The sequence below is a fragment of the Lactuca serriola genome, chromosome 4 (assembly GCF_051521515.1).
Source record: "Lactuca serriola cultivar US96UC23 chromosome 4, Lser_US96UC23_V15, whole genome shotgun sequence".
NCBI lineage: Eukaryota > Viridiplantae > Streptophyta > Magnoliopsida > Asterales > Asteraceae > Lactuca > Lactuca serriola.
This window is the reverse complement of record NC_136411.1, coordinates 195732552-195757955: the sequence shown is the minus strand read 5'-3', so window position 1 is coordinate 195757955 and position 25404 is coordinate 195732552. Positions and strand designations below refer to the sequence as shown.

The window sequence follows — 25404 nt, the reverse complement described above, 5'->3', positions numbered from 1 at the left end:
TATTTCAGATAGAGATATTACGTTTACTTCCATTTTCTGGAAGAGATTACATCAGGAGTTAGGTAATCATCTACATTTCAGCACGGCTTTCCACCAGCAGACTGATGGTCAGAGTGAGTGGATTATTTTGACCTTAGATAACATGCTTGGGGCATGTGTACTTGATTTTGGCAGGAATTAGGATATGTATCTCCCTTTGGTGGAGTTTCCGTATAACAACAATTACCATGTAGGTATTGGTCGACCTCCTTTTAAGATGATCTATGGTAGGAAGTGTCAGAGCCCGATTTGTTGGGGAGAGATTGGTCAAAGAGTCATGGGTAGGATGGAGGTGGTGCTTCAACTACTGAGTTAATCTAGCAGGTGCACGAGAGGTTGCATACCGCACAGAGCCACTAGAAAAGTTATGCTAATAGACAGTGGTCAGCTTTAGAGTTTTAGGTCAGGGATATGGTATTTTGATGAAAGTGTCACCTTGGAAAGGTGTCATCCGATTCAGGAAGTAGGGAAAGTTGGGCCCCATGTATATTGGATGTTTTAGGGTTTTAGCCTAAGTGGACAAGGTAGCTTATACTTAGGATCTACTCGAGGAGCTCAGTAACATTCACATCAAATTTCATGTCTCTCAGTTGCAGAATTATTTGTTTGACGAATGCACAGTAGTTCCATTGGAGGAAATTCAGGTGGATGAGCACATGAATTACATAGAGATACCAGTTGTGATCCTAGACAAGAAGATGAAGACCTTACCAAACAAGGTGGTGGACGTGGGATCCTAAAGAGGGGATGAGCTGCCCAAAGTTGTTTGCAGAGGAAAACTTTGAAGACGAAATCTAATTCAGGTGTGGGAGAATTTGTTGGGTTTTGGTATATTACAACATCCTATGGTGCACATACAACCCTAAATACCTTGGATCTATGCTTTCACTAATTATACATGCAATTGGTTTCCAAGGTATTAATCTTACAACTAGCATGCATTTAACATAAAAATATAATATACTAGTTAGCATGACATACCTTTTGATGGAGCTTGAATTCTTGGTGTATTTGGCCTTAAAGAGCTTAGCCCCAATAGTGTGGAAGCCTCACATGGAATCACAACACACCATGGACAAAGGATGAACTTGAGAGAGAAATCCATGCACACAAAAAACACCATGAACTCTAAAAAGATACAAGTGGCGATTTTGGGCAATGAAGTATCTATTTATATGTGGGATTTCTAGGGTCATGGATATAACCCAAATCCATACCCATGGGTTTTATGATCCATGGTTCATGTGGCCCAACTCTTTATGTATCCATACATAAATTTGGTCCAACATGGACCATAAGCACAACACATATAAATATAACTAATTATCATAATTAGTCCCTATAGATTTAATTAGTCTCTTTCGACCACTAAATTAATTCAAAATTAATTCTTGATCAATACTAATTAAAACATATGATTTCATATTAATATATTATTACTTACAATATATTAATAAACCATAAATAACCTTCTCTCAAAAGTCCATCCTAACAAATTGTCCTGATGATATGCAACCCAAATGGACCATGCTACTCTCTGGTCGAATACATACCAATAATAGTTATGGGCTTAGACACCTAATCCAACAGTATCCCCCTTGGATAAGTCTAAAACTATTATTCAATTATGACTCCAAGATCCCGACTAGCAATCGTAGCTCTTAAAGTCGTTGTCAAACTCTGAACATATCAAATGACATGTCCATTAGATAAGGGATCATATATTCCTCCATTCTAGATATCATATGGACTGAGACATGGATTATAATCATTCTCTCTGTCCATTTGTTGTTTCCCAATTTCCGATTTCTGATGACTGACTAATTTAACAAATCAAACCAGTCCAGGCCTGGCCGAGCACTTACGTTTGTCATCACCAAATCATCGAGGGGCCCAATAATATCACTTTTATCTCGAAGGTAAAAGGAATGGATAAACTTCGACTCATATGGCCTGTTCTACTACTTGTTGAATCATACACAATGGCATGTTTTATAACATCGAGTTACCAATGCGTTTTCGTGTAATCAATGTATAACCAACTCATAGTAACAACTCATATCTCTAGGTTTGAAGAATATAAGATATTATCGTCTCATGATCACCCGTGATAAAATCCATGAAGTGATTCCAATGAGCGCGGGTTGAATCCAATACTCAAGACTTATGAGCACTCATGAGTGTTGAAGCCCTTTCTCCAACATCTTAGACCTCTACAAGCCAACCCATGACAGTCTTAATTCATATCTACTTCCAACATATGACCGACTGTGGATGGTTTGGATAACTTAGTCATCCAGAACAACGACCTAGTTTATCCTGGAAGTCAAAACATGCAAAATGAAACACAAGAATAATTGAATCGAATATGGTATCAAAACCTATGAACATAAATAAAACACCTTTTATTTTATCACCATATGATTACACATTATTCATTGTATACTGTTTCAGCTATCAACTTTATTCTTGAATTTAAAAAAAATAGTTATCCCATGCTCCAAGCATGTACATGATGTTTTCTAAACACTAGTCATGCCATACACCAAGTATGCATACTATGTTTGTCTATGATCTTTAATTTGTGAAATAGATCAATTGAACATAACTCCACAGATCCTCTTTTCATAGTCCCAAATCCTTACTGCAAATACAAGAATTCCTAATTCATGCCATTTACTGAAATCTGTTAGATTCTAAACTTATATGCATTGATCCTCTTGTAATGATTATGCACAGAGTAAGAAAGACTTGACAACAAACATTACAGAGCATTCCAAAGGAGATCAACTCTTTGCAAACATCCTTCTTGCATTAAGTTTCCTAATCTTACACAGATTGAATAATTTCTAACTTTGAAACATTACCATATTCCATTTTGACTATCACTTCTGAACAAGAGTTGCCTCCTAACAGATTATGTTAATATGGTCCTTCCAGAATTATCACTATACTTCCAACTATCCTTGAGCAACCAATCTTTTGTAAACCTTAGATTTTCCTCGACAATTGTGTAATCCTTTTAGTCATATCCAATTATAGAACTTTTCCCTTCTTAATGCCCCAGGCATTTGGAAAATTTTAGAAAGGATGAATATAGCACATGCAATCGATCCTATATCCGAAGCATACGGGACACGATTCATGATGTCTCACATCAAGACTAAACCATTCTTTTGCTATAATCTTTCCATTTCAATTTGCCAAGTTCTCATAATTCTGATTATGAAAAATGATGTCGTAATCATAATCGAATTTTAGAACGCAAATAATGGACCCATATATTAGAATTTTCTTATGTTGAGCCATTCCAACATAACATTCATATATATACATGACTAAATACGATTAAAACCTCAATCTAAGCTTTTAGATTTGAGATGAAGTATAATTTCCTCTCCCTTAATTATAGCAAAACAACATTTTCCCAATTGAAACGTTTTGTTTTCTATAATTAACATTGCTAACTTGCAACCTTTATCATAATTATCATGCTCCCACTAACATGATGATTATTAGCATAACACTTATGCCCCCACTAGCTTTGATATGTACTTAGAAATCAGCTAAACTTATAGAAAAACAATACTTTACTGACTTTCTTACCAAAGTTCAGATTTCTGATACTAGATTGCTTTGATAAAACTTTATCAATATCATACACCTTATCTTAGATAGCTCACAGGTGTGTCTAAACAATCTCAGAAATATGAAAAGGGATGTTGTAATCATAGTCTCATTTGTTTAGACCTTTGCCACTTCTCACAAGTCCATGTTAGTGTGCTGGTTAACCACATAGCTCCACTAACAGCTTTGAGAATGCAAATATCAAAATTGCTATCTACTTCCAATCTACTTGGTGGAAGTGTTTCCTCACCATCACTTTCATAAATCGGAGAGAAACCCTATGACCCTTAGATTTAATGGTGTATGTGTTCTTATCCATGTGAATTGTCAAAACCATAGTCACAAGACAAGGATAATGAGAAATCCAAACTCATATAGACTAAGCTCAATCTTAAGTTCTTGCCACTTGGCAGCTCAAGGGCCTGCCATTGCTTCCAAGTTGTTGTGCAACCAATTGAGAACTCTAAGAACTCATATGAAAAGCCAACTTTAACTGGGATGGGCACAGAATATGTCAACACGATAGGTTATAAACCTCAAGTCGTGTGCTAGTGAAGAACTTCTGGTTTTATTCTTGATTAGTTCTTGAGACTTTCAAGACCTTTAAGACTCCCACTGTCCTCTTGGTCTTTGATTTATCCAAACCATCACAACTTACTAATTTCAAATGTACAAGAGTAGAAAACTTTTACTCTTACATTTGATAACTGTTTTAAACCTTCTTTAAGACATGTCACTCAAGTTACAATCTTAGAGTATAACTCTAAGAATTGTTTTTGGAACGAAGTATGAATCATCTTATTGATTTAACAACTTCAACAATTCATAACTCCTCTTCTTAACTATCAGAATGCACTTAGAGGATGAATTGTGATAAGGTCTCAAAATCATTAAGATGGTCTTAAAACATGATACTAAAGTACTCTCCCATCTTTTCAGATTTGAGAAACTTTTATCTTTCTGCCTAAATTGATTCTTCTTATTCGCTCTGCCATACATTGAAATCTTTTCCAATGTCTCAGAATTACACTTAAGCTTGTAAGTATAACCATATTTACTAAGCTATAGTAAATTATGACGAATAGTCTTATCGATCTATTGTGGTGGACTCTGACCAGTGCACAAGAATGTGTACCCGATCCCTTAGTCCTTCACTTGACTCACACATCCATGTGAACAAGTAGTTAGTTTTAATTTTTCCAATGCTCGACAGTTCTCATTCATCATGATATACAACTTGCATGATTCCAAGTTTCTATCCAACTGAAACTTGGGTGATGAGAATCTTTCCTTATTTGGTAAATTTAGACACCACCACAAATGAAAGAATCAAATTCATATTTCCACTCTTGCTCTTAATGGAATCTTATAAGCAACACAGATTTTCACAAATGCCATTGTAAGGATATTTTAAAATAAATAAAATCAAAAGATTTACCTTTTATTTTAAAACTTTGCGGAAAAACTTATCCTTACAATCCATATGAAAATTTGTTGTTATCTATTCCTAAGCAAAATATCATAACTCCTAAGAAGTAGCACAAGAATCCGATCTTCAAACTATGCGATAAAAATCCATCTACGCGATCAGATTCAACATATTCTTTCTTTAAGTTTATTTACTTTTCTTTGATTCTTAAAACATCAACATGTGACCCAGTCACATCATGTATCAAGAATCTCAGAATAGAAACTTAGCAGAGTTAGATAGTGGACTTTACTTGAAGTAGAGTCAAACTTATCGACTTTAACATCCTTAGGTAAATTTGGCAGCTTCGCAATCAATTCCCCTTTCTTTGGCAATATAAACATATGGACCCTTTGGTAATGGGACTATCTCAGACTTAGCTTTTCTCTTTACCATTTGGTCAACCGAGTTGACTACAGCCGATCCCTTTCCATTGGGAAGAGAATGCGTTTTCTGGATTTCCAGTGTCATCATTGTCAATGTCCATAAAGTTTTTAGGAAGTTGATCTTAGCAAATAGATAAGATCATTAAGGGTCTTGTCATAGTCTATTTCATAGGTGTTCAAAAAGAACTCACTATGTGACTTAGAAAGTAGTTGAGCCACCAACTTTCTAAAGACTTTGACACCCAACTCTCCCGGCTTGTCAATATGTGACTACATCTCCAAGATGTGATCACACATAGACCTTTTCTTGCCAATAAGGCTTGAGTGACCTTAAACTTTTCAGGAACTTGTGGGTTAGGGAGAATAATTGGAGGAGGTGAAAGAAGTATGATTTCCATGGGACATCATCTTCATTTAGGAAAGCTTGTTTCAAGAGATTTGGGAAGATCATAAATGTCTAAACCAGACATCTTTTGGGAGATATTCAAGATAGTTGATTTAAAGTCCTTAATATAACACCCAATATGAAATATTAAGGCTAGGACCCAACACAATACTTTTATAACTTGGAAGAGGGATGCCGTAATCCAAGCTATAAAAATATTTGAAGGTAGGCGAATGGCGATTCACCAATTTCCACCATGAAAACGAAATATATATTATTAGGTTTTAATTGGTTTTTGAAACTCCTAGATCTTTGAAATTCATTGAACTGTTCAATGGCATGTTTCAATCTCAAGTGTGCCCATCAGGTTTTGTGACTGGGATGCCGAGGATCACAGAACAAGGTGTGAAGTAACCATGCAAATTACTTGGTACCTTTAAGTGTTTACCCCTCAATCGATGTGCCGGTTAACCACACACGCTCCATAGATACTATGATAAACATTAAGTTACCCTTTGCCTACCTTGTTAAATACGAGTTAGTGTGCTGGTTAACCACACACGCTCCACTAACTAACTTAAACAAAGTGCAAAGTGTAATTTCATGGATTAGCACCTTATTCACTTTTTCCTAAGTAATGAAGATTGGGTATTTATAAAAGGTTTAGTTACTTAGTATTTATCATTAATATTTTTAATGAAGGGAGAATTATAGTCCTTGTCCTACCCGTTCGGCTAACGACCCGTCACCAGTCAAGGAAGCGGTGGGTGAGAGTGGACACCCATTAAACTGCCATTTTATAGGCAGTAACCTTATACCCTCTTATAGACCGGCTTCGTGAATGAGGCCTACTAACGGTAAGACTGACTATGTTCTTATTTATATATATATATATATATATATATATATATATATATATATATATATATATATATATATATATATATATATATAAGTATTAACTATTAATATTATAATAGTATAAGGGTGTATTTTAAACATTTAAAATACTTGGTGGTTTAATCTATTAATTAAACTACACTCTTAATTTAATTAAACTTAAACCATGTCTTTATGGAATTATTAACTCTTTTAATTAGACACTTTAATTAATTTAATGAAGTCCATAAAGTTTGAACTTTAACTTTTAAAATTCTTGGGTTTGGAATTAAAGTGTATATGGGGTTTGACTTTACAAATTCCAAAACTTGAGGACAAGTTTTCAATAATTCCAAAAACTTATGGTTTCCATAACTTATGAATTTTAAAGTGGTTTAATGGAAAAAACCCTTCAAGTTCCATAACTTGTAGACAAGTTATGGAATACTTTAAAAGCATTAAAAAATGTGACTCTTCATTTTTTCATAACTTATGGAAATTTTATGAGTTTTAAAATTCATAAATATGACTTTCCATGTAACTTGAGGACAAGTTACAAAAACACATATTATGAACAACTTCAAGATTAATTTGGATTGAAAATAACTATCTCATAATTTTTCCTATTAATCTAAACAAACTCATAAACATGAACATTCATAATCAACATTTTTTCAAGCATCATATAAACATGTATAAAACTTAAAACTTTGATTATTATCCTTTATTTAGATGAGAATAAACATTACCATAGTATCAAAAAACAAATTTTATGAACAAAAACACTCTGCGGTAATGATTCTAATCCAAAACAGGCCAAAAATATCGAAGATAAGCTGTCAGGGGGTCCAACTCGTCGAGTGCATGAACCAACTTGACGAGTTGGATGAATTTGTTCATGGACTCGTCGAGTCCATCACGGGACTCATCGAGTCTGCTGTCCCGACAGCAAAATATTCGATTTTTTCAGTTTTTTTCTAGCAACTTGCACCAAGTATAATTGAAAACAACCTGTGGCTCTGATACCACTGTTGGGTTTTGGTATATTACAACATCATGTGGTTCACATACAACCCTAAATACCTTGGATCTATGTTTTCACTAATTATACATGCAAATGGTTTCCAAGGTATTAATCTTACAACTAGCATGCATTTAACATAAAAATATAATATACTAGTTAGCATGACATACCTTTTGATGGAGCTTGAATTCTTGGTGTATTTGGCCTTAAAGAGCTTAGCCCCAATAGTGTGGAAGCCTCAAATGGAATCACAACACACCATGGACAAAGGATGAACTTGAGAGAGAATTCCATGCACACAAAAAACACCATGAACTCTAAAAAGATACAAGTGGCGATTTTGGTCATTGAAGTATCTATTTATATGTGGGATTTCAAGGGTCATGGATATAACCCAAGTCCATACCCATGGGTTTTATGATCCATGGTTCATGTGGCCCAACTCTTTATGTATCCATACATAAATTTGGTCCAACATGGATCATAAGCCCAACACATATAAATATAACTAATTATCATAATTAGTCTCCATAGATTTAATTAGTCTCTTTCGACCAGTAAAGTAATTCATCATCAGTACTAATTAAAACATATGATTTCATATTAATATATTATTACTTATAATATATTAATAAACCATAAATAACCTTCTCTCAAAAGTCCATCCTAACAAATTGTCCTGATGATATGCAACCCAAATGGACCATGCTACTCTCAGGTCGAATACATACCAATAATAGTTATGGGCTTAGACATCTAACCCAATAGAATTGTAACACCCGATCCACAAGTAAAATTTCTTAAAATGTAAGAATTATTGATTTTGTGAGTTAGGCCAGTACACTGGACGTAATCATGGTATGTTGGGTGTACCATAGCGAGCCTTGGACATGGGGTTTTCGCCCTAGTACGATGTGCGTACCTCAGCCAAATGCAAATCCTAAATTTTTTTGTTTGGACCCTATTTAAGCAACCTTATGCCCCAAATGTTCTCACATTACCAGCCTCTATTGTCCCTAAAAGCATTATCTCGAAACCCTAACCCATTTTTAGAGAGAATTGATCATTGTTTGTGTTTTGGTGTGTGTTTGGTGCATCTTGATGAAGAAGAAGCTTGGTGAAAGAGCATTTATCAAGGTGGAGCTTGTATATCCAGGGTTTATTCATCTTTCTCAACCTCCTAGAGGTATAAAGTCTTGACCTTGGTTATTCTATGCTTAGATCTAGGACTAGTTGAGATTTGAGCATACTTTGGTCCCATTAATGAGTTCTTGTTAGTAAATGTTACTCCAGAAACTTTGGGTTGTTCCTTTTCATATTTCTGTGATTCCTAGTTAGAAAAGTTTGCATCTTGATGGTCGTATATCAACCATGTGTGAGTTAATGATCATTTAATGGAAGTAGAATGCTAAATCTAGGGTTTGAGTCTCTTTAAGCCATGCAAGGGAATCAAGTTGGTCACTTTATTGTTTAAGACATTTCACAAGAGATAGATCTACAAAATAGACATTTGGACTTAATGCATTAAGTGCTTAATGATATTTGGCAAGATGGAGCCTACATCAGGCGTACACAAGTGTACGTTAAGCGTATGCGGCTGAAGCCCCATTTTCACTTGGTAGCACAAGCTATACGTTGGGCGTACTTAGGTAGTTCGCTTAGCATACTCACTAAGAACCATTTTGGGCCTTAGGTTTTGTGCCATTATTGGACCTTAGGTTTCAGGCTATTTTTGGGCCTTAGGACTTTCCATGGGTCGAGGGATCATTTAAAGGAATGGGTAAAATGGTCTTTTACGCTTGACATGTTAAGAGGGTAGTCTGCGTCATTCGTGGGTTATTACCCTGAGTACTGAGGTGAGCTCCTTCATTATACTCGTGAGTCAAAGACACCAATGTCAGCCCACTAGTTTATGTGCGTAGGATGATAGTTGTCTTTGTGACACTTACTGTTATGTTTGTATGTTCTTGTTGTCTTTGTGGCTCTTGCTGATATGATTATAGGCTTATTTGTGGGGGTGAAATGAACATGATACCAGTTGAAATAGACCGAAGAGGGTGAAATAGACCCAGTACCGGTTGAAAGAGATCGAAGGGGGTGATATAGACTCAATACCGGTAGAAAGAGACCGAAAGGAGTGAAATAGACCCATATAAGTTTTGACTGTTATGTATGTATGATATGGGGTATTTTGGAGAAACTCACTAAGTTTTGTGCTTACAGTTTTATGTTTATGGTTTTAAGTACTTCCAGTTCAAAAGGGAAGGATCCGGCATGATCGCACCACATCAATTTATGGTTTTCTGCACTTTTATGATTTTATGAATAGTACTTTGATAGCTATTTTACTATGATATATTTTTGGATGGTTGATATGAATATTTTATGGTTTTGATTAAATTAAAAATGAAATTTTTATCTATGAGTTTTGGGATGTTACATATCGCCCCTAACATGGTCCAAGGGGTAGATGATGCAGGTGTTAGTTTTGTCATGAATTTTTCGCCAAAACTCACTTGATGACATGATGATGATGATGATGCATGTGTTGGTTATGTCCAATACCTACATGTTTTGGCGCCAAATCTAGATGTAACCACCATTAATCACATTTTCCCTCTTGTATAAGAACACTCTTCATGTTGTAGAAAACGGGTTACAAATATACTCTAAAAACTCAAATTACTAATATTTTTGATTTATAACTCAAGAACACATTAAGAGGTATTATGTGTTTCACAATCTAAATTAGGCTTGTAATTCAGATTGGTTCATTCTTGGATTGCCCCACTTCTGAATTCGTGTACCCCAGGCAAAAGGGGATGAATTACAGATTTCAAAAAGTGTTTGAAAACATGATCCTTCAATCTATCCAAGTTTGTATTTATTGTTATTTTAATCCCTTTAATTCTAACAATATGTACACACAGACGCATTTTATCGGTTAATTGTTATTTTAGACCCCCGCAGGCCACTAATAGGTAAACTAATTTCGTTTTATAAAAAACTTTATATTTTCTATTTTTTTCCATTTTAGACCTAAAACGTTTTTTTTTTTTTTGTTTTTTTTTATTTTTTACCAGTTTAGATCAAATTAAATGAACTAGTAATTTGTAGATATTGTATTTGTTCAATGAAATACATAAATAAAAAGATTACATATAATTAATACACTATAATGAAGAAATTAATACCTCTTCTAGAATTTGAAAGAGCTTCTATTTTTCTTGCTTCTTCCTAACTAAAAACAAACCTAAAATATCAAGAAAACGAAATAGGGAGCTCAACCTGTAGGTGGTGGTGCATAAGTGCAGACCCTTTGTGTAATTATATTACTTTGTGTTATGTTAAAAGCAAAACATGTGATCGAAAGTGGACCTTGAAAGCCAAGACCCAACAAGAACATGACCAGATAGAGCTAAATTAGTGGCGGAGGTAGGGAGAATGGTGGTGGTGAGGGCGGAATAGTAGGTGTTGTGGAGGAGTAGAGACCCTTTATGTATTTATGTAATTTGGTGATGTGTTATATATGATTAAAGAAAAAAGAGCGCTTGAATATGTTATTAAAATCACGTACATGTAAGGTATCAACTCAACTGGATGATACCTTGTTCACCAATATATATGAGAGATAATCAAACTCACACCACAGCAGGAACAGAAACAAAGCAACATAGGGAAAAAGGTGATACAGAGGATTAGTGGAAAAACAAAACGGAGAAAAACTTCTTGTGGGAAATTTTCTTAATTACTAAGATTTTATTGATAAATGTGAATACAAACATCATGCTAAAACATTAAAAACGTAGCCCTACTTATACTAGACATGAAGGAATTCTAAAACGTTTAATTAAGAAAGATATCTCAAAGTTTCCCAAAATACCCCTGGGACTAAAACTATCCCGGATTTTGAATTACTCCAACAGTACATCATTGGAATTCAACCGTTCAAGCTTGTAAGAGAACCACCAAAATATCATCATCATCATAATAATCGTCGCCAGGGGTATTTTGGGAAACCTATGAATATGCATGAGCAACATGACATGATGACAAATAACCAAGATGAGGTTTTAAGTAAATAAGAAAATACATAAACATGGCTTCAGTGGTGCTCAACAGTACAACATAAGAAGCTCAAGGTATTTGGTAGCTGCACAAGGTCTCCTCATTGAGTTCTGCAATCTTGGAACAAAGCACAACGATCATTTCACAAAGACAAAGCCTCAAAGAACCGGTCAATGGCAAGATCATACAATAATTTGAATAATATTAATGCTAATTCTTCAAAATATAAACCCTTAAATTCTCTTGAGTTCTTAGAATTGCAAAAAAGAAAATAGAAGCTTTTTCAAATGCTAGGAGAGGTATAAATAGGGATGTCAAAAACCCCCGTGGGACCCCGTTCCAGTGGGACCCCAATACCATACGGCACTAAATTAATAAAAAAAACTGGGAGCGGGAGCGGGGTCGGGGGCAGAATTAAACCACGTTTATTTTGGGGACCGTGGTCGGGAGTCGGTATTTCCGTCCCGTACTCCCGTGGGGGCCCCTGTTGTACATTTATGTAAAATAATATATATATATATATATATATATATATATATATATATATATATATATATATATATATATATATATATATATATATATATATATATACAAAATAGATTTTTTAATTTTAGGTTTAGTGTAGGTTTCACTTTCCCGTTTCCATTTAATGAATGTTGAAGATGTAGCGAATTGATCATATATTTTTGGACATTTAAGTATTTTATATTTATAATGTTGGATTTGTCGTATTTTATATTTGTAAGATTGTTGGAATTGTCGTTTTGTAATGTTGGATTTTTAATTTTTTAGTTTCTAAAAGATTAGGTTTTAAGCTTTTAAACATATTAAAACTAGTTTTTTTTAGCCTAAAACAAAGTAGTTTTTTAGCAAAAAAATCAAATTTTAAGCCTATAAACCAGGGGAACCGATGGAGCGGGAGCGGGAGCGGGGGCTATGTAAACGGGGGATCCAGGGGCGGGACCGGGGCCGGGGGCAGCTATTTCCGCTCCCGTTTGGTCTTGTTGACATCCCTAGGTATAAATTAGGGATGAGCATAGGCAGGTATCCGTCTTATCTGGCAAGAACCGGAATCGGAACCGAAACCGGCAGTTCCTAGAAAGTTAGAACCGGAACCGGAACCGAAACCAGTCTACGCAGTTCTTAAATTTTTGGAACAAGTTCCGGAACCGGCTGTTCCGGTTCCAAGAACATGTAACATGTTCATATCTGTTGGGAATCAAGCAAAACAGGTTAAGTACTTCGAACAAAACGATTAATGATTTCAGTAAACTTGCGGAATAAAAACTACTGAAAATTGTTAACGAAATTGAACACAATATTTAACGTGGTTCGGTCTAATCTGACCTACATCCATGGGCGAACGTGAGAGATGACATTTTATTAACACCAAAGAAAATTACAATCATACAAGGCTAAAACTACACTTGTAATCTGATCGCTCACTATAAGGTATCACTCATATTTTAATTGCCGAAAATAAAATACAACCTCACTATTTCTTTTATGTGTATGATCGTTGTGTTGTGCTCTCTGCTATTTCTACTTACAACACACATATATTTATATATATGTTGTGAGCCGTAACAATAATTCACTCTAATGTGAAAGTGAATACCCACCATTTAACATTTGTTAATTGTCTGCCAAAGGAAGAAAATAGCCTCCTCGAATCCTTTTTCATATGAGAGTCGGTTATAGTGACCTTTACCTCACAATTCAATTCAATTGTTAATTGCCAAGTTACATTTATGGCCCTTTAGCTCTTAGGAACTTGTCAATATGTTCATGACTCCATAAATCTTAACAATCTCCTACTTGGAGGCTTGAACAACTTAGTCTTTCTCTGCCATCCAATACTTTGCAACGTTCCTTAATCACTCTCTCTCTCTCTCTTTCTCTCTCTCTCTCTCTCTCTCTCTCTCTCTCTCTCTCTCTCTCTCTCTCTCTCGTTCTCTGCCATGCCTTTTTCTCAAACTTCTGAATGGCCAGTTGAAGCCGTACAAAGCTTCAACTTTTTAGTGGTAACCACCTTGGTGAACATATATGTTGGATTCTTCGTTCCAAGGATTTTCTTCAGATTTAGAGTTCCATCGTTAATTAATTCTCAATTAAAATTGTACCTCATCTGAATGTGTCACGTTCTACTATGAAACAATGGATTCTTTGCCAAGTAACATGCACTCTGGTTGACACAATGCAATTCACAATCCTCCTGATGCATTCCAAGTTCTAATAGAAAGTTCTTCAACCATATAAGCTCTTTGGTTGCTTCTGCAATAGCCATATACTCTGCTTCTATGGTTGAGAGAGCAACACTCTTTTGTAACCTGGACATCCAACTGATTGATGTACCTCCAATCGTGAACACATAACATGTTGTTCTCTTTCCTGAATCCACACATCCACCCAAATCAGCATCGGCGAACCCTTCTAAGATCACACCCTTTCTTCTAAAACATAGGGCAACCTCAGATGTTCCTTTTTTACTCCCTCCCAGTTCTCTTTTCCTGGATTTGACATGAACCTGCTCACAACTCCCACTTCATGAGTAATGTCTGGTCTGGTGCATACCATAGCATACATCAAGCGACCATCTGCAAATGCAGAGGGAACTTTACTCATATATTCCTTGTCTTCTTCCGTCTTTGGGGATTGCTTCTTTGAGAGTCTCAACTGACTTCCCAAAGTTGTACTTCTAGCTTTAGCATCTTCCATGTTGAACGTTTCTAAAACTTTCTTGATGTACTTAGCTTGTGAAAGTTTTAGTGTACGGATACCTCTGTTCCTGACTATGCTCATGCCCAATATCTGCTTAGCAGCCCCTAGGTCATTTATCTCGAACTCTCCGAACAACTGCTTCTTAAGCTTGTTGATCTCCTACATGTCGGACCCAATAATCAACATGTCATCAGCATACAATAAAAGGAAGATGTATGAGGAGTTGAATTTCTTCAAGTAACAACAGTGATCCATTTCACATCTATTGTACCCACTCCTTTGCATGAAGCTATCAAACTTCAAGTACCACTGTCTTGGAGCTTGCTTCAATCCATACAGACTTTTCTTCAGTTTGCACACCAGATTTTCCTTACCAACTGTGGGAAAACCCTTTGGTTGTGTCATGTAGATGTCTTCTTTCAGGTCACCATGAAGAAAAGCTGTGTTCACATCTAGCTGCTCTAGATGGAGATCTTTAGAGACTAAAATACCCAAGACAATTCTGATTGTAGTCATCTTTACAATTGGAGAGAAGATCTCATTGTAATCAACTCCTCTCTTTTGTTGCAACCCTTTTACTACCAACCTTGCCTTGTATCGTTTGGTGCCGTCAATCTCATCTTTGACCCGAAACACCCATTTGTTATGCAATGCTTTCTTCCCTGTTGGGAGCTTGACCAAGGACCAAGTATGGTTCTTACCAAGTGAGCTCAACTCGTCTTCCATAGCCTTCTTCCACTGTATGGAATCTTTCATCCTTGAGGCCTCTAGATAAGACTCAGGTTCAACATTCTCAGTCAACAGCAAGTAATTAGCTGAAGGAGAATACCTGACTGGAGGTCTTCGTACTCTAGTGGATCTACGGATAATAGGAGTTTTAGTTTCCTCATCATCTACAACCTCATCCTATGAACTACTATCCATTGTGCTCCCACTATCTCCAGATACATCGGAGCTCCCAATGCTTTATGAACTTTCACCTATCTCTGGAGTACTAATAGGTTTTACAACGTCATCATCTGATATTTCTTCTAACTCTACTTGATCCTTCTTTTATGGTTTCTTGTGACCATTGGATCTCTTTGCAAGTTCATCCTTGTATAGAGCATTCTCGCTGAACACCACATCCCGACTTCTGATGACTTTCTTATTTTCATTATCCTAGAAGCGGTACCCCATGTCATCCAACTCTTAACCTATAAAGGTGCACTTCTTTGCTTTTGCCTCTAGCTCTTCTCTCTCCGAGTCTTTAACTTTGACATACGAGACACAACCAAATATCGTAAGTGTTTGAGCGAAATCTCCTGACCTTGCCATTCCTCTTCTGGAATCTTGAACCCTTTGGGGACTGAGGGTCCTCTGTTGATTAAATATGTAGTTGTGTTAACCGAATCTGCCCAGAACATCTTGGGTAAACCTGCATGTAGTCTCATGCTTTTAGCCCACTCGTTTAATGTGTGGTTCATCCTCTCTGCTACTACATTTTGCTGAGGTGTCTCCGGAACCGTCTTCTGTATTCTGATTCCTTGGTCAGCACAATAATCAACAAATTCTTTGCTACTGTATTCACCCCCATTTTTTGATCAGAAACACTTGATTTTCAAGGTTGTTTCATTCTCTACAATAGTTTTCCATTTCTTGAATGTGCTGAAAACTTCAGACTTATGCTTCAAGAAATAAACCCAAACTTTCCTTATGCAGTCTTCAATGAAAGTAACGTAATATCGAGACCCTCCCACTGAAGAAAATGAACTAGGGCCATAAACATCTAAACGAACTAACTCCAACTTCATGGACTTGGGCGGATGACCTATCTTTGTGAAAGTAACCTTCTTCTGTTTGCCCAAAATACATGGCTCACAGAAGTCAACTGTCATAGTCTTCAGATATGGTATTCTTCCTTTGGATGCTAGCATCTTCATTCCTTTCTCACTCATATGTCCAAGTCTTTGGTGCCATAGAGTGGGTATCCCAACTTCTTCAACAGCATGTACTTCAGCATCAAAAACTTCCACCATATATAGTGTACCCCGCTTCTGACCTCTAGCAACAACTAAGTTTCCCTTTGTCACTTTCAACTGATGATCACCAAATGTAACATGGTGACCTTCATCATCAAGCTGCCCCACAGATATTAACATCCTCTTCAAGTCTGGAATGAACTTGACATTCTTCAAAGTCCACTTCGTACCCAAGGTTATCTTGAGGACCACATCCCGAACTCCAGTAATATCCAGGCTCTTGTTATCTACTAATCCGACTTTCCCTTTGTACTGCTTGAAATTATGCATTACTTCTTTCGAATGACTAGCATGAAACGATGCACCAGAATCCATGATCCAGGATTCAGTTGAGTTTTCGATACAACAAATGAGCGCACCATCTTCAAAATCTACTGCCATATTTACTTCCTTCTTGCCTTTGTCTGCCGAAGGCTTTAGGCACTGATTTCTGAAATGACCTTTATGGTTACAGTTCCAATAGGTAATATATTTCCTGTTCTTCGACTGACCTCTCTTTCTTGACTTTGATCTTCCTCTACCACCACCTCTTCTGTTGGTCTTTCTTCATCTGACTTTAGTAGTTAGAAGACTACTGAAAGCTCCTCCGACACTCCTTCTACGCACATCATCACCAAGGATTAAATCCCGAATACCTTCGAATGAGAGCTTGGTACCTCCGGCTGAACTGCTAATGGCCGTCACTGTGCCGGACCAACTATCGGGTAACGATGATAATAGTAGCAACGCCATGACTTCATCTTCAAATCCAAAATCAACAAATATCAATCTTGTATTATTGAGTTGAATTCGTTCACGTGGTCTGTCACCGAGCTACCCTCCTTCATCTTAAAAATTACAAGTTGCCGGATCAAGAAAACCTTATTTGTCGCTGAAGGTTTTTCATACATATTAGACAATGCATTTATCAGATTGTAGGTTGTCTTCACAATGACAATATTGTAAGCTACATTCTTTGCCAATGACAACGTTATCACTCCGAGTGTCTGCCGATCTAATAAGTCCTACTCCTCCTACGCCATTGATTATGGTTTGTCTTTGAACAAAGGTTGGTGTAACTTCTTCTGGTAGAGATAATCTTCTATTTGCATTTTCCAGAAAACATAAATCTTGACCATCAAATTTTTCGATCTTAACTTCCCCATCTTCAGCCAAAGCTTTGATACCAGTTTGTTGGGAATCAAACAAAACAAGTTAAGTACTTCGAACAAAACGATTAACGATTTTAGTAAACTTGCGGAATAAAAACTAGTGAAAAATTGTTAACGAAATTGAACACGATATTTAACGTGGTTCGATCTAATCTGACCTACATCCACGGGCGAACGAGAGAGATGGGATTTTATTAACACCAAAGAAAATTACAATCATACAAGGCTAAAACTGTATGATCGCTCACTATAAGGTATCACTTATATTTTAATTGCCGAAAATAAAATACAACCTCACTATTTCTTTTATGTGTATATATGATCGTTGTGTTGTGCTCTCTGCTATTTCTACTTACAACACACACACACACACGCATATATATATATATATATATATATATATATATATATATATATATATAGGGGACGGTTCACTTGAGATTAAAAAAAAAAAGTAGAGATCTTAGGATTAAACCTCAGCCACGTATTTCGCATTTGCCGTTCTAATGCTCCAACGTACCAGGAGCAACGACATATGCCTAATCATAAGTGATTATATGGCAGAGATGTATAATCATACAGGATTATACATGTTTATACGTATATGCATAATCATAAATGATTATACATATATGTCTGTTCACAGATTGGGTAATCATAAATGATTATTACAGTTAGTCGCAGAAGAGGTGGTGGTGACAGAGGTGGCGGTGGTATAAGTAATGGAGGTGACAATGGTGGGGTCGACTGGTGTCAGAGGTGGTGATACTGGTGGTGGCGGTGGCGGTTACGGTGGTGGGGATGGTGGCGGAGGAGAAAGGAACGGGTGACACTGTGTAATCATTTATGATTACACCAGACCTACCGCGTCGGTACGCCGAAGGGTTAGAGCGGCAGATGTGAAATATGTGGCTGAGGTTGAATCTCGAGATTTCTATTTTATTTTTAATCTCAACGGAACCTCTCTCTCTCTCTCTCTCTCTCTCTCTCTCTCTCTCTCTCTCTCTCTCTCTCTCTCTCTCTCTCTCTCTCTCTCTCTCTCTCTCTCTCTCTCTCTCTCTCTATATATATATATATATATATATATATATATATATATATATATATATATATATATATATATATATATATATATATATATATATTGCGAGTCGTAACAATAATTCACTCTAATTTGAAAGTGAATACCCATCATTTGATATTTGTTAATTGTCTGCCAAACGAAGAAAATAGTCTCCTCGAAAATATGAGTAGCTTGAAATAATTCCTATGTATTTTATGTTGTGTTTCTACGGCCGAAACAAATATCGTTTTTCACATGTGAGTAGGTGATAATGACGTTTACCAAACAATTCAATTCAATTCTTAATTGCCAAGTTACATTTATGGCCCTTTAGCTCTTAGGAACTTGTCAATATGTTCATGACTCCATAAATCTTAACAATATCAATTTTATTAACTTTTGTAAATAAAACTGTAATTTAGATCACTCGAAATCAAATCAATTCGGGTCAAAGACAAAAAAAATCAGACCAACACATTCTAAATTAGTCTAAATTACACACGCATTTATACAAAATATATATATATATATATATATATATATATATATATATATATATATATATATATATATATATATATAATCCGGTTCCAATGAGTAACGGTTCCAAAAATGTGAACCGAAACCAGAATTGCTTAAGACGGTTCCATAACTTTAAGTACCGGAACTGAAACCTGTTAAGATGATTCCAGTTTCAAAACTGGGAGTTCTGAAACAGTTCTGGTTCCAAAAACAGGAACACTTCCGAAAACGGGTATACAGTTTCGATGCTCATCCCTAATATAAAATGTTTTGGGTATTAATTATATATAATCTTTTTATTTATGTATTTCATTCACCAAATTCAATATATACAAATTACTTGTTAATTTAATTTGATTTAAACCGGAAAAAATAAAATAATAATAAAAAGACGTTTAGGTGTATAATAGAAAAACATACGTATAAAGTTTTTTATGAAAAAAAACTTAGTTTACATGTAAATAACCTGTTGGGTCCCAAATAACAAACAACCCGTAAAATTTGAGTCTTTTTAAAAAAAATAAAAAAAATAAAAAAAAAATCATGTGTAAAAAAAATTAAAATGTAAGGTATCTTCTAATAATAAACCAAAAACTAAAAAAATAAAATAAAATGATAACAGGGTCATTGGCATTTATCTTCAAAACGGATATAATTATATCAGAAATTAAATATCATTATCTTTTCTTCATGTTTATCTTCGTATTCATGTAAAACATATGTCAAATATTATTTGAAGTAAATATAAAGATATGTAGGAACCATTTTATTGTTTCGTTGACATTTGTCCGTGTTTAATGCCAGCATCACGTAAATCCAATTTCAGTTTGCCATATTTTCAATAACTGGTTCTCATCATATATATATATATATATATATATATATATATATATATATATATATATATATATATATATATATATATATATATATATATATATATATATATATATACTACGTTTCTATTTAACATTTCTATTTAACATTTTGTTTTATCAACTCTTCCTTTCAAACAATAGACCTGCCCATATAACTTCAAGATATCAAGTATGTTTTTTTCTCATTTTTAAAGAATCTAATTTAAAAAATATATACAACACTAATAAGTTATAATTTCACAGATGATAAGAAAGGCACACACGTGAAGCAAGGGGATGGAGGGCAGCCGTCCAACTATTGAGGACTGCACATATCAAAGATAAAGAGTATGAAAACCGAGACTATATAAGTAAAACTGAGACACAGTGACCGAGAGGCCGAGTTGAAAGTAAGGCTTTAAGCGAATTAAGATAGACAATAAAATAGATGTTATCTAACTAAGATTTTTAGTCTTAAGTTAATCAGTATTGGTAAGACGGGTACATACATGCACAAGAGAGGTTTCTAATCTTTTAATTGAATATAGGAAGTAGAGGAATCTAGTAAGAAACAAAGTATTTTTTTAACTTTAAATTAAACAAAGTGATATATTAGTTTAACGTCCGACAGATACGCAGCAGTACCCGTTACAAAAAAATATGAACCGGAACTAAAAGAGAGGGTGGTCCACATTTATCTTTAGAACAGATATAATATAATATAAATATAAATATAAATAATAATATAATATAAATAAATAGGAACCACCTTATTGTTTTGTTGACATCTGTCCGTGTTTAATGCACATAAATCCAATTTAGTATGTCATTTTTTTAATAACATGTTTTCATCATTGAAGGACCGCCATAATGATGGGAAAGAAAATATATTATCTACCAGTTACAATATATATATATATATATATATATATATATATATATATATATATATATATATATATATATATATATTAGCATTTTAGGTTCACAAATAAATACAATCACATATCCAATTTGCTCACTCACCAATGGAGTTCTACCTCTTAGTATCAACGATTGTTGTAACAATATTATCAATTCTTTTACACCGTTTATTACTCCATATCCTCCACAAAAAGAGGGTAAAGGCAGGGAAGAAGCAAAAACCACCACAAGCAAAAGGAGCATGGCCGATAATCGGACACTTACACCTTTTAGGTGGACCTGAGCTACCTCACAAGGTTTTAGGTGACATGGCAGAAAAACATGGCCCTATCTTCTCCATCAAGCTTGGTGTTCATCAAGCTGTTGTGGTAAGTGATGCAGCGATTGCTAAGGACTGCTTTACTACTAACGACAAGGCCTTTGCAAGTCGACCTAAAACAGAGGCAACAAAAATCATGGCCTATAATTATGCCGTGTTTGGCCTTGCTCCATATGGGGACTACTGGCGAAATATGCGTAAGATGGTCGTGTCCGAGGTTCTTTCTCAACGAAGAGTTGAGATGGTTGGACATATTCGAGCTTCCGAAGTTAGAGCATCCATTAAAGATTTATACGATGGTTGGGTGAAGAACAAACGTAGTGAAAATTCAGATATGGTGAAGGTGGAGATGAGTCGATGGTTTGGGAACTTGATTCTAAACATTATGGTTAGGATTATTTCTGGAAAGAGGTTTTCGCCAAATGATGAAGAAGGGGTTCAATTTCAGGTTGTGGTAAGGAAATTCTTTGAGTTAATGGGGGCATTTGTGGTTGCTGATTTTATACCTTACCTTAACTATTTGGATGTGGATGGATATAAAAAAGTGATGAAGAATACTGCCAAGGATTTGGACAATATCTTTGATCGATGGTTAAAGGAGCACAAACAAGAGAATAAGTCTATAAAGCAACATGAAGGGAATCAAGACTTCATGCATGTGTTAATTTCCATTCTTCAAGGTGCTTCCGAAGATGAATTCCCGGGTTTTGACCATGATACAATTATCAAAGCGACATGTCTAGTAAACTCAAGCTTTTTATCTCATTTTTTCGTGATTCATTTAAATATTTTTCTCAGCTTAACTTTTACCTAGCTATAACCTAATCCCACGTTTGGTGTAAATTTCTATTCACAGCAACTCCTAGTAGCAGGTGTTGACACGACATCTGTGACAATAACGTGGGCTTTAGCATTGTTACTCAACAACCCAAAAGCATTAGAAACTGCCCAAGATGAAATTGATGAGCATGTTGGAAGAGAGAGAGTGGTGGAGGAGTCAGACCTAAAGAAGTTAGTCTACCTCGAAGCCATCATCAAAGAAACTTTGCGCTTATACCCAGCTGGACCTCTCTCTGTTCCTCACGAGTTACTGGAGGATAGCATTGTGGGTGGCTACAACATTCAAAAAGGAACTCGTCTTTTGGTGAATCTTTGGAAGATGCAACGTGACCCAAATATATGGTCAGATCCCACCGAATTCAAGCCTGAGAGATTCTTGACAAGTCACAAGGATGTGGATGTCAAGGGAAATCATTATGAATTGCTTCCTTTTGGTAGTGGTAGAAGAATGTGCCCTGGTGCTTTATTTGCCCTGCAGGCTTTGGGTTTAACGCTAGCTAGTTTGATACAACAGTTTGTGCTCAAAAAACCATCAAAGGAAGCTGTTGATATGACGGAAAGCATGGGTATGACTAATGGCAAAGCAACACCACTTGACGTCCTTTTGTGCCCTCGTTTATCCTCTAATATGTATAATGTTGGTTCGTAATATATCAAGCTCAAATCCCATTCCATCAGTCATTCTCCATAAAGCCATCAATTATGGTAGGGGCAAGCAAAATAACCCAATTTGGACAGCAAATGTGGGACGTGATTGATCTTCATACAGTTTTATAGTACTTTTGTTACTTATATAGTTAATAAAAGCTTGGTCATGTGGTTGCATTCTGCTCATCTCATTTATATATGTGTTGTGTTGGGATCACTTTCCATATGATAATGTTTTCATCTCGTTTATATGTGTTGTGTAGGGATCACTTTCCATATGATAATTAATGTTTTCATATGATAATGTTTTCATCTCGTTCATATGTGTTGTGTAGGGATCACTTTCCATATGATAATGTTTTCTTTGTCAAAATTAAGTTTATATATACAGAGCAAGGATTAAATTAAATGTAAATTACAAAGTTGCATCGTCTTCTTTCCTAGCATGATTTACATCTCTTCAAACTTGACTTTTCCCATTGAATTACTCAACTTTTCCGTCTTTCGAATGACATATCCTTACACACTAACTAGATTATAATACGTTGCACCTTTAATGTACCTTAAAATGGGATTTAGCTCATGTACAAAATTCTTGTTCTTCTTTACATCTATAGGATTGTTTTTTGGGACAACAAACACCCATTATATCTTCTTTTGTCTTATCACCTACTATTAAGGGAGTGATATCAAGTAGCACCAACTCTAGTACCACTTGTGTAGTCTCAACATTAACATTTGCAGCCATATCTTTATGCTTATAAACCGCAACTTCATCAAAGTTGATTTTCTTGCATAGATCCTCATTTACTTTTCTTTTGGTAATATCTGCATCAGCTAAGCAACTTACATGTTGCTTAATATCATCCTTATGCAACAATTCTATTCCCAACAGCATATTGCTTAGCATATGAAAGAACCATTTTTTCTTTCTCATATTTAGCCAAACTTCCTACGACACTCTGTTCCTCACGTGAATGCGACTAGTATTTTTTCTCAAATTTAGGGTGAGTGAGCAAATTGGAGGTTTTCTGTTTTTCAAAAACCGCAAATTTGCGGTGCGGTGCGGTTATTAGTTTTTAAAAACCGCACCGCACCGCATATATTATATACAATTTTTTATTAATTATTAATATATTAAATATTAAAATAAGATAAGTTTCATTGATGAAAAAAGAATAAAATTCTAGAAGACAAAACTGTTGGTAATTTCTTATGTTTAACTTTGAAAAATGGTAAAGTTTGAAAATTTTAAGATATTTATTATTCAATACTGGTGATTTAACGTTTTTAAGATATTAGTTATTTGTAATTTAAGTTAATTGTCTTATACTTTATGGTTTTTTATTATTACAAGTAATATGTTTAAACTCTTAAAAGTGTTTGAACTGTAAAGTGCGGTTTTATTATTACAAGTAATATGTTTAAACTCTTAAAAGTGTTTGAACTGTAAAGTGCGGTTAAAAACCACACAAAATAACCGCACCAAATTCATGCGAATAATAACCGAAACACAAAAAAAAAAAACAAAACAAAACCGCACCGCAAAAATAACCGCCTAACCGCACCGCAAAAATAACCGCACCAAGCGGTTTTGAAAATTGATTAACCGCATTTGCGGTTAGTGGTGAGGTTTTGGCCAATAACCGCACCGAACCGCACCGCGCTCACCTCTATTAGTAACATCCTTAACTTGAAACTCGCCTACTTCATTACCAAGAAGCAATGAGTATCTTTTTCCTCTAACGAGTGTACATAGTTCTCTGTGAACTATTTTTTATGTCGAGCATCCTTCATACAAACTTGTGGTCACTTCAATCTTTGATTTTTCACAAACTAATCCTTCATCAGGCGTAAAGGTTCTTCAACTTCATTAAATAGACTTCGTGGTCCAATTTCATTCAAAATTATTTTGATAAGTCGAGTTTCATATTGTTTTACCTTCATGGGTAGTCAGTTCCTTTTATCATGTATCCACAGGTATAATCCAAACATTATGATCTGATCACCGTTTTGTGCAAGCTGACCCAAGCTAATGATGTTACTATTGGATTAGGTGTCTAAGCTCATAACTATAATTGGTATGTACTTGAATTGATAGCAGCACAGTCCTTTTGGGTTGCCCTCAAACCTAGCAACCGGATAAGAAAATTATGAAAGGAGAGATATTGATTTATTATAAGATTAATAAATTAATATAAATGATTTATTAATATGTTAAAAGATTAATATATTAATTATAAATCATAGTTAATCATAATTAATTTTAGGATTAATTATAAAGTGCAGGGACTAGTTTGCTATTATCAGATAGTTGAGTGGAAGGCTCCAAAACCTCCTTGGAGGGAGGTGGACGAAATCTATAGGGGAAACCCTAAGGATTTCGTCCAAGAGGCTTTGGATAAGGCCTTTGGATTAGCTTAGGCCCTAAGCAAATGAGTATTAGGGTTTTCCCGAAA

At 35.3% G+C, this 25404-nt stretch overlaps 1 protein-coding gene across 1 annotated transcript; it reads left to right on the top strand.

Moving 5' to 3' along the window:
* The first annotated feature begins 21206 nt into the window (after positions 1-21206).
* LOC145103112 (cytochrome P450 CYP82D47-like) lies at positions 21207-22974 on the top strand. Its single transcript, XM_079040652.1, has 2 exons — positions 21207-22199; positions 22314-22974. The coding sequence occupies exons 1-2, from the start codon at positions 21243-21245 to the stop codon at positions 22944-22946; spliced, it is 1590 nt and encodes a 529-aa protein (XP_078896778.1). The 5' UTR covers positions 21207-21242; the 3' UTR covers positions 22947-22974.
* The last annotated feature ends 2430 nt before the right edge of the window (positions 22975-25404 follow it).